At 38.7% G+C, this 11,212-nt stretch overlaps 1 protein-coding gene across 1 annotated transcript; it reads right to left on the reverse strand.

Moving 5' to 3' along the window:
• Window positions 1-1,111: 1,111 nt before the first annotated feature.
• On the reverse strand, window positions 1,112-5,026 carry LOC306665917 (uncharacterized protein C6orf141). Its single transcript, XM_079147582.1, has one exon. The coding sequence runs from the start codon at window positions 3,673-3,675 to the stop codon at window positions 3,064-3,066; it is 612 nt and encodes a 203-aa protein (XP_079003708.1). The 5' UTR covers window positions 3,676-5,026; the 3' UTR covers window positions 1,112-3,063.
• Window positions 5,027-11,212: the final 6,186 nt, after the last annotated feature.

The following is an 11,212-nucleotide window of genomic DNA, read 5'->3' on the forward strand; positions in this document are numbered from 1 at the left end:
CACTTGCCTGATCCGTGATGATTATGTGACTGTGACATTTGTCTTACACTCAAGTGGCTTCTGGAAGTTTTTGATGCAATTCGTCCACCTACTACAGTTTTAGGTGCTGAGATTTTTCTTTGAGGTGGCGGTAAGATCAGAGCCAAGACCAGTCATACAGACAGATTTCTTAGTATTGAGGACAAGTTTCACTTTGGATGCACTTTCAGAACACTTGGGAATGGGAAAATTTCATCAGGTTTCCTGCACACATGAGGCTTCTGCCAGGATCAGGAAAATCTGTAAAGCAAATTCAGCAGAACTTCAACTTACTACATTTTTGTTTGCAGTGAGACATCTGTCTTAAAGGAATTCTATAAACCTTGCCGGCAGTAAACAGGGAGGACGGATAAGTGTTTAAAAAATATTAGCTTACTTAATAGAGATAAAATTAATTCAAAAATACTTGAATTAATTAGTTAATTAATTAAAGGAATTAAGCTAACTTGAAAAAATACATTTTGACAAGAGATTTTTTTTTTTTTAAAAGAACCACTTGTGTCTATTCTGCTTTTTTGAGATGACAGAACATTAGATTTTAAATTCCAGAGAGAAAACAAGATAACCCAACAGGACCTGAAGAAAATATTTGAAGTTCCTATCTGCCAAGAACTGTCTTTGAAACTTTTCAAAAAATTTGCCAAGCACAGAGCACCTTAGTCCTTTAAGCCTTAGCATGAGTCCTTACACAAGGTGCAGGGTGCTTCTAAGGATTTTAAGGAATGTATTTATTGATCTATTAAGTGTTGGGAGAAGGCAGAGATAAATTCTTTCAGGAATGAGAAGAAAATCTTAGTAAAAGTCACTCATTACGTTTTCACTAGATATTTTGTTTTATGCTTTCTGTTCTTTGTTATTAAAAAAAGGGAAAAAAAACAAAAACAAAAACCCTAAGCCTGATTAGAACGAAAAGCAAGCTAAATAACAAAAACTAGCAAAAATGCTAGCTTTGAGCATTTGTTATAGGCTAGGCAGCATTAAGTATTTTCATTTAAATTAATCCTAGAAAAAATTTATGACACTACTTATTATCCCCATTTAACAAACAAAGACACAGAGGTACACGGAGATTAGGCAACTTGCCCAAAGTTACGGTTAGTAAGAGGAAGTCAGTTCTGAGCCCAACCCAGTTCTTGAACTCGGCTGGAGCTTGCTTCCTGAGAGAGGTCAAATGAATGATGCTACCAGTTTTGAGAATTTTAAAAGAGGTTTTTTGTTTTTTTTATTTTTGGTCTAAATCCAATGCTCAGTTACCTGGGACATGGGATAACTCAACCAAATTAACAAACTCAGGTGTAATGTTTACTGCCAAAGTTAGTCCTACATGGGAGGCAGGTAGGGTTACTGGAGGAAGAGAATTCATTTTAAGGGGCCAATATTATCTTTTCCACCTACCAAGCAGTTTTGAACACCAATGAGCCCAGGTGATGAACTCCTTTCTCAACTGAAAGGAAAGTCCTGAGAATGGCTGGTGGAGATCTTCCAGTCAAAAGGCCCAGTAGGACCTTAAGGTGATTCTGGTACTTTTCATAACTATTAAGTAGAAAACCCGCAATGTTCACAGTCATCTTTAGATCCTTAGAATTATTTCTAGGACTTCTGTCCCTCTAAAGGTCATCCCAATCTTTTGGGAGGGAGATGATCACATTCTTTCTCTGTTTGGTAAGCACATGCAATTACTTGTTGATTGACCTACACAAGCAACAGTGACTTCTAAGCCAAAGTTGGCTCATGTGTAAAACAGTGACATACCTTATTTATCTTGCCTGCTAGGAGGCAAGAGGTAAATCAGATGATCTTTTGAGGGCATTCAAACTCTAAATTAAAATTAAGGGCAAATGGAAAGGCCTGGAGTAAGAGATCCCTGCACTTTTCAACCATTTACCCTTCAAAAGGTCCAAAACACTTTTAATTGTCCCTTGCAACTAACACTCTCCTTCAGTAGCAACCAGGTCAAGCAGAGTTCCAAACAGGGCCAGATACTAAAGAGTTAGCAAACATGGAATTTAATAACAAAAGCTAATACATAAAATAAGAAAAACAATTTGTTTCAATAGCACCAGGAGAGATGTATTATCCGTCCATTTTTTACTACAAATCTTATTTACAATGAGCTATGAACAAGAATAAGTCATACAATCATCTTATGGCACATTATATACAGTATTTCTATCTACTTTTAGATTAGATAATTTTATGCTGTACTTTAAATATTAAGATAATTAAAAATTCAAAATTAAAGGAATTTTGACTGCGCTAAATTATACATTCTTCAGGGAAAAGCCCTTTTAAATGCTATTTGACCTTCAAAGCTCAGTCTTCTATTCGCCTCTTCTTTTCCTAGCTCCACTCTTTTTCTTCTTAACACTGAAATATGGGCAGGGTGGGGGATGCAGACTGTACATCAGAAGAGAGTAACAAGAAAAATGTTGCTTTATATCTGATGCTTTATTTTATGTCTCCTTTTAAAAATGTAATGTTCTTTTTCAGCTTTTAAAACAAGTCTCCCTCCCCCACTCACCCAGGAGCTTCCGGGGGAGCAGACCTCAAACTTCACTTGTGTTTTTTAGGCCTTAAAGGGGTGGCAGAAAAAAGAACTATCGCAAAAACGCGAATTAAAACCATTTTCTTATTTCGAAGCTCCCACATTGGGCCAGTTTGAAAATACCTTCTATCCCTTTCTTCTTTAATGACTTAGGTGCCCATAACCTCACGGTACTTAAGCCACAGAGGTACTGCTGCTCACAGTTTTTCAAGCTACATTGGGCAGAGACTGCCTCCCAGCAGCGCAGCTCCAGTCAACCTCTTGCAAGGTTCTTTCCGTCGGTTAATTGCAGGTTGGGTTCCCGGAACAGCATTTTCTTTCAAGGATTATCGCTCATCCACCAGGCCTGAGCATTCCGCAGGCTTCTCTGAGCAGTTTAATCTCCTCGGGGAATCAGGTCCTCGCGGGCGGTGAAAACATTCTCCTCCGCGGCGTGGACGCGGGGTATTTCCCGAGGGTTCAGCAGGGGTCCCACTGTCTCACTCTCTGTTGGTGCGAAAAGTGATCGCGGTCATGCAGTGCTCCTCTGTCCTCGTAGTCATGCGACCCTTCGTCCACGCAGTCCGCAGCACTTCCTGCGTCGCCTGATAATCCACGACCCGCACGAGCACCGATTTGGGTGCCGCTGCAGGGTCTAGCGGCTGGGCTCCAGAAGGAGCGGTAATTCTCCCTCCAGAAATTCTCTTTTGTCCTTGAAAGACGTAAGGGCAATCCGGTTCGTGATCGTGGTTCTCCCCGCTCGCCTGGGGAAGATCCTCATCACCGGCCACCTCTCCCCCTGCTGGGTTCGCTTGAGTCCCCAACCACCTTTCTGGATGCAGAAGAAAGAGCACTTTCTCTCGCACCCAGGACTCACAATCCAAATTCTCTCTGGCGGGCGGTCCGAGGGCCGGACCTGCAGATCTGTCCTCCTGGGAGCCTCCCAGGCTTCCGCTCGCCACCGTTGACAAGGTATTCCGGGTGCCGGGAGCCAGGGGAGCCTCGCGCCCCACCTCGCACAGAAAGGACCCGGCGTGCCCCTGGCTGCTGCGGCAGTCCGCAGGATGCGCAACCCCCTGGGACTCCCCCATCCTGGCAGGAGGATCATTCATAAGTTAGTTCTTTCACCAGTTCATGCAGCTGCGCTCTGGAAAGCGCGGGACTGGCAAGCCCTGGGCGTGGCCTCCGAGGCAGGTCTGGGACTCCCGGCCCCGAAGAGCAAGAGATGGAATCAGCCTTAGGCGAGTTTGTCTCGAACCCCGCCTCCTCTCTTACCGGATTTCCAGCCATTCAAAGACAGCCTGACTTCAGTGCGAGTGACTTCTCCTTTCGACCCGGTCCTAACCCTGCTCCTTTTGTCGCATCTTTGTTTCTCACCCCTATGACTTCTCAGCTCCATCTTGTTTCCCCACCCTTCCTTTTTTCTCCAGAGCCAGGTGCAAATGATACCTTACCAGGGAGTCTCACACATGCTGAAATCAAAGTGCTTTCTTTCCAGGGACACTCCTCCACATGAAGAAACAGAACCAGGAAGTTTGTTTAGTTATCTGAGTTAATTCAATTCTTCTGGGAAAAATATTCATGTCCACTCCAGATCAGGCCTCACTGTGCCGTTGAGGTTTTCTAACGTAGGTCAAGGGGTGAGACTGAAGAGGTGAAGCTTTTAGTTTGTCCTTCCTTTGAAATGCTAGGATTGTGGGACAGTGGTCACTCGAGTCTTCATTTTGGTTATAATCAATGTTTATGTCAGGAAGGAATCGAGTGCTTTGATGTAACACAAGCTAAAGAACAGAAGTAAAACAAAAACCGCTAAATGAACTTCTTCAGGATTTAAAATTGTATAATTTTATTTGTGTTGTTTCTTGTTGTTGTTTTTGTACTAGAGATTGAACACACCTGCTCTTAACCACTGAGCCACATCTCCAGTCCTTTTTATTTTGAGACAGGGTCTCACTAAGTTGCTTAGGGCCTCTCTTAGTTGCTGAGGCTGGTCTTGAACTTGCAATCCTCTTGTCTCATTCTTACAAGTTGCTGGATGAACAGACATGTGCCACAACACAGGGCTTTGTCAGTTTTTAAGGAGTTTGCTCCATCCACCCCTCCTCTTTAACCCCAAAGTTAATATCAACACATGTCTCTCTCTATATCTAGGGGACAGACTTTTGGAATCTACCTAAAAGGGGATTGTACTGCTCTGCCATACTAATCCCTTCTTAAGGTTTATGGGGAAAGCTAGCCAATAGAAAAAGAGAGCACAACTTTATGATTTCCTGTTCATTCTGGGTAACAGATGTTTTATCAACAAATGTTCCCTGTTTCACTGATTTAGAAAAATGACTACAATGGTGGAAATTTCTGCATGTACATGAAGGACTAAATAGTAAGGTGAGAGAGATATTGGAAAGGAAGAACCTTTTGATGTCTGTCTGCCAAATTATATAAAAATTATTGGAGGAAGAGTGAAAAAAAAAAAAAAACAGATTGGATTTGGCTGATTAGATGCCTGCTCTTGGGCTGGCTAGTGCTAAGTCATGACTTACTAAATTCTTCAAGTGTTTTAGATGAGAAATGTTCTAAGCATTTTCTGTATTTAAACTCATTTATTCTTTACAACATAGTAAGGTAGTACAATTTCTTTGGCATTTTTGAGAGTTTTGAATAGAGAGAGATTAAGTATTTACCCAAGGTTAAACACTCATGAGCAGAGCCAGGATTTTAATGTGTTCCGATGTTTGCTTCTTAATGACCTCTAAATTGTCTAGCTATTTTGAGACTATGACTTCAGATCCTTTTCTGTTGATTCACTTCACCTGCAATTATATGAGTATGAAATGTCAGCCCCTGTTCTAGGTGATAGGGACATATGGAGGAACAGGTCAAATTTGCTTAACTTCTTAAAATTTTTATTCTTAAATGTACATACATCAAACACAGAAATCAGAGATAATAAATCAACTTCAATGTACAATAAAATCACCAGTTGATCAATGTCCTACCCTACTCTTAAAGATTCTGTTCTTATAGGATTGGGGTAGGGTTTAGAATACTGATTTTTAGCAACACCACCACTAATTTCAATGCTAGTGGTCCATTGGGCACTATACAAAACCATAAAGAAGAGAAAATATCTACCCTCTTATAGTTAACAAAAGTTGAATATTGCTCCTTTACCATAATCTTTCTGGTTTACACCTACTTTAATCCTCTCATTTCCTAAATAAAAATTAATGATAATCCTGTCACTGAGTTGACCCCACTTCTTGACAACATTGAATCTAGTACTGGCTCCTGCCTCCTAAAGTCTACTCTAGAACTATCAGCACAAATCCAAATCCTATAAAGAGGCCCTTTCACCTCTCCATTTAATAAAATGTCCCAAAATTATTCAAGGGTATATTCTTGCCTACTGAAGCAATACAAATTAACTTATTTTTCTTTAGTACAGGTGTATTCCTGCTCATTTTTGTTTACTAGAAAACTTGCCAATCCAGAAAGCAAATAATGCCATGCCTCCAAACGAAATAGGAATGTAGGTTGGGACAGGAAGGCAGAAAGTGAGGGGGGCAAACTGGGACAGAATGGACTTACAATGTTTGGTTAAAATAGCTTGAGGTGGCTCTGGCATTAGGAAATGCGGTGCGGCAATAAATCTAGTGAATGAACATATTAATCAAATGAAACAATTCATTCATAGGGCTTCACTTTTAAAACTTAGAAAATGCTCCAGGCAGGATGGTGCATACCTGTAACTCTAGCAATTCAGGAGACTGAGGCAGGAGAATCTCAAATACTCAGTAACTTAGTGTGACCATATCTCAAAAATTTTAAAATGAAATCAAAAGGGCTGGGGATGTACCTCAGTGGTAAAGCACCCCTGATTTCAATCTCCAGTACCAAAACAAACACCTTAGGAAATGTAGAGTTGTAGAAAGTAGAGTGATGAAGAACTTTTCTGTTTCAACATATTGGCTACAATTTGTATTTCCGTGTCTGGTTCCGGAGTTAACATGGCACTGTTCTATAGGGCTCCTTGGTACGGTGGCAGATTAGTTGCCAATCGGTGCCTTTGGCAACGGAATTCATAATTCAGACAATATACTTTTCTTCAACAAAGATTCTTTGGCACACTGTTATTGAGTCAACTGGTAAATAAATTTGTCTAAATAATATCTTTCATCTTTCGACATTAAAATTCTGACATGTTATGACAGGTTGTGTTCACTCACATATCATTTTATGTGGAAATAGTGGTGGTTCTCAACTCTGGTTGTACATGAAGCTCAGGCCTCAGCTGATACCAGTAGATTAGTGCCTATTACATACCGAGAGATCACATCAGAGAGGATGCCAGAAAGAATGTTTGCATATGTGAAATTATTCTTGAGAAACTAATAATAAGGATGACTGCATAATGGAACTTATTTATGGGTTGCTATATGTGTGTTTATCATGTTTTACTGTGTTATTTTGCTAAGTAAATGCAAAAACTTCTATAACGAGGGTTGAGAAGGTAAAGCTAATGTACATAAAACAGTCAAACTTTCCAATTTGTCAATAAGATTAGGCTATGTTGGTATTTTTCAAACTTCATTGTGCATTGACTCTAGTGGAATATTTAATGGAATAACTATATCTGGACTGCCACAATAGATTTTGGCTTAATTGGTCTGGACTGTGACTTGGAGCACTGGCATTTTTTAAAATGTTGAATTTTTAAAATGTGGTTCTAACAGACCACAAAGTTTGAGAACACTGAAGTAAGTTATCTTTAAGGCTCTGAAACTAAGTAGTGGAAAATTAAGAATAAAATATATTGAAATGTTGCACTGTATCCTATAAATATGTAGTTACTGTGTTCATGAAAAACAAAAATGCATATAAAACAACAAATAGTGATAAACCTACATGTGCAGTAGAATACTACTCAGCAATAACAAGTAATGAATGATTGATTTACCCCATCTTATTCTGAACAAAGAAGCTAGACAAAAAAAGAACTTGTATTGCATGTGCTTATTTATATAGGAATAGGGAAATTGTAGCTAATCCAGAGGGACAGAAAGCAGATCAATTTTTGGCTGGGTATACAATGGAACAAGGAAATGGGCAGGAGAGGACAGACTACAAAGGTTCTTGAGAAAGCATTTGGGATGCTGAACATATTCATTAATTTTGTGAAGAAACAATTATCGGACTGCACAAATTAAGGGTGTGCAAGCAAAGGTAACTGAATTTTTTATTATTGCTCTTTTTCTTGGTATTCTTTTGATGGACCATCGTTGTTTGAATGCCTGGCAAAATAAAGGCATATATAATTAAGTTTTAAAAAGGAATTAAATGTACATAAAAGACTACAATTTAATAAGTAGGTTTTAAAGTAAATAAATTCTGTAAGGGAAATGTCACACTGTTTCTTGAATGAGAGCTAGAGTCTTTGAGAAAGACTATAAAACAAGTGAAACTGTATCCAAATTGGTTTGGGTAGTTTAGAAGCTACAGTAACCCACTGCCATGGATTGAATTGTGTCCCAAAAAGTTCATAAACTGAAACCCTAACTCCCCATGTGACTGTATCAGGAGACTGTTTTTGCTCTCACACTCTTTCTCTTTCTCTCTTTGCCATGTGAAGAGAAGGTAGCCATTGGCCAGCCAGGAAGTGAGTGCTCACACTTACCCAACCCACCCATGTTGGTGCTCTACTTCAGATTTGCAGCCTCTATAAACTGTGACAACATAAATTTCTGTCGCTTAACCCACCAAGTCTGTGGTATTTTGTTATGGCAGCCTGAGCCAGTACACCAACTCAAATTCACTTAAGGAAAATAAGCTTAATCATAAGGATATTAGGAGCTCAAAGATTTGTGAAGGAAGTGGAAGGAATAAACTTTAAAATATAGAAATCGACTTTGTTACAAGGGGCTAGCAGGTTGGCACAGCAGGAGCAGTCTCATAGCAGGTTCCCTCTCTGGGCTGAATCTGAAACTTTCTCACTTGTCCTTGAGGCACACAGGAGTCAAAATTCCATTCAGAATTATACTGGCTGAGTTTCTACCCTCTGCTTACCCTTGGACAATGCAGGACAATAAAAGAAAGAATACAGTTAAAAAAGCCTTTGGGGACAACTTTGTCTTCTATAAGGAAAAACCAATCACCTGGCAATAAAACTATATAATTTATTACAATTTGGATATGAGAGGGATAGTGAGGATATTCTAGAGGAGGCAGTTTTTTTCTCTTTTTGATGCTGAGGTTCAAACCCAGGGCCTTATACATTCTTGGCAAATGCTCTATCACTGAGTTATTCCTAGATAAGGTGATATTATGAGTCATAGTGCAATGGTTGGTACAGAAGTATATGAAAAGAACAGCTATATTCTTGACATTTCTCATAAATCAAGTGATGTCCATGTTTTTATTTGTTCTCATAGTTTCAACTGCAACCTGTTTGCTGATGATTCTCAAGTTTATATCGGTATGATTATTCTAGATGCTGCTTCTTACTCCTTTTAGTGTTACAGAAGATAATACTATTGTCTCAAATTGTCTGGAAGAAGGATCGTACTTCTTGATTTTTTACCTTGGAACTTGCAAGGTACTTCTCGCCCCCCTACTGTTGACTGTTGCCATACTCTCTAATCCCCAAAACTACAAAAACAAAGATATACTCTTAGGCATGGCATCAAAGATCTTCATAATTCTACCCTAACTAATCATTAAATATGACTGAATGAGTTCATAAAAGAAGGACCCAACAGCCTAAATGAATACAAAGTGCAGGTTTGAGAGCAGTGTGAGGTTATTCTATATCAATAAAATCTAATCTGATTATGAATAAACCTCAAAAACTGCAAACCTTCAAAATGAGAGTTTAACTATATTTCCTTCACAACTGAGATTCTCATGAACTGAAAAGACCAGACTATGTAAAGAAAAACAGTACTGGGCTGAATCAGGAGCTCTGGTTGTCTCATACCAACCTGGGAAAGTTTCCAGTGTCTCCCAGTCCCTGTTCTCGACTGTCCGGTATAAATAATACCTACTTTGCTTCATTTTCAGGGTCATTATGAAATTCAAATGAAACAATTTTTCTGGTAACCCTTTCTAAACTATAAAGCACTTGTAAACTGTAAAACACTTGTAATTTAACTTTTTAAAGCTCATTTGTTTGTAGAATTCAGAGCCCACTGCATTTTTTGTTGTTGTTGTTGTTTATCTCTTCCAGGAAAAGTGCAGAAGTCAATGTCTTCAGAAATGAGAACCACACTTATAATTGAGGATAGAAGAGCAAATATTGGTTAATAAATTGGGGGAAAAGAGAGAAAGAATGGGAGAAGGGCAAATCTGTGAATATCAAGCAGTTTACCAGTCCAGTGATCTGTCTGGGCTGAGATAATTTTTTAAAAGAGGTATCTTTGATTTAAATTTTGAGAAACCAGTGTGCATGTGCTTGAAGAAGATAAAAGAGGCTTAAATTTACCTGAGGCTAACTTTCTATACAAAACATAAATGGTACATCGAAGTTCTTTCTCTTCATAGAGAAGGTGGTAACTACTCTCTAAGATGATGTTGGTGAGACATTTTGAAATTCGAGGTTAGATAAAGAATAGTAGGTTTCTTGGCTGACTGACAGATTTGACTCATATAACCCTCTGAGCAGTAAGTAGCTGCTTGAAAGAAATTTTAAAATTGTAATTCAGTGTCAGCTGTCTGCCCTTTCCAAGGCATTAAAGTATATTCATCATAATGTCTCCAGTGAGAGATCAAGTTTTAAGATCAGGTGCGCTGACAGAGTATGAATAAGCAACTTACTACACAGGATATTACATCACCAGTAGTGAAATCAGCATTTAATGATGATAAAGAGCCAATGTGTTTTAGCCCAAATCCATCTAGAGCATAAGTTTATCTCTTTGACAGCAGCATGTAGTATTATTAGAAAATTTAACATTTGACTCAGTAAAAGTAAATATGTATTAAATTTTCAACTAAAACAATTAGTAAAGTAGATGTTGCAATATTCATATCCAATAAAGGTATTTTTTTTTTCCTATTACATCCCATTAAATGATCAACATACCTTCAATCAGGCTAGGGTTTGACACTTGTGGGAGTCCTCAATAATATTTTATATCCATAGAGATTCCATACCTTAAATATTTAGCTCCATATGAAGATTTATGAACATGTTATCAACAAAGGAAATGGGGGTGGGGTGGAAAAGACTGTCTGCTGTTTAGCAAGTTTGCAAACAAGTTGATCTGGAATGTCCATCAATTCAAAGAAACTGTTAGTAGTAATCCCTCTTATCTCATATACATACTTTATAATTCACCCCTCAAGGGCAAGCCTTGAGTTATTATTAGCAAACCCTGCTCACCCTGTCTATTCCCCTTTCTTTCTCAACCCCTGTGCTAAGGGCAATCTTACGCTATTTTCTTATTCTCTCAATTTTGTATTTCTGACTACTACTCTTTCTTCTGACCATGCTTTCCATCTTTTATTCTTTCTCTGTACTTCCTTGATCTTATTACTTTGCTTTCTACTTCCTTCACTTACTACTTATATTTATCTTAGTACTTTTTCCCTTTGAAGTCTTGCATCCTCTCTCTTTCCACTTCTGCATTCTTTCTCTGTTAGATTTCCATCATC

This window comes from Sciurus vulgaris (genome assembly GCF_902686455.1).
Source record: "Sciurus vulgaris genome assembly, chromosome: 7".
Classification (NCBI taxonomy): Eukaryota; Metazoa; Chordata; class Mammalia; order Rodentia; family Sciuridae; genus Sciurus; species Sciurus vulgaris.

Excerpts from the sequence above, each read along its gene's own strand:
- LOC306665917 (XM_079147582.1), bottom strand. The coding sequence starts at position 3,675 with ATGAATGATCCTCCTGCCAGGATGGGGGAGTCCCAGGGGGTTGCGCAT.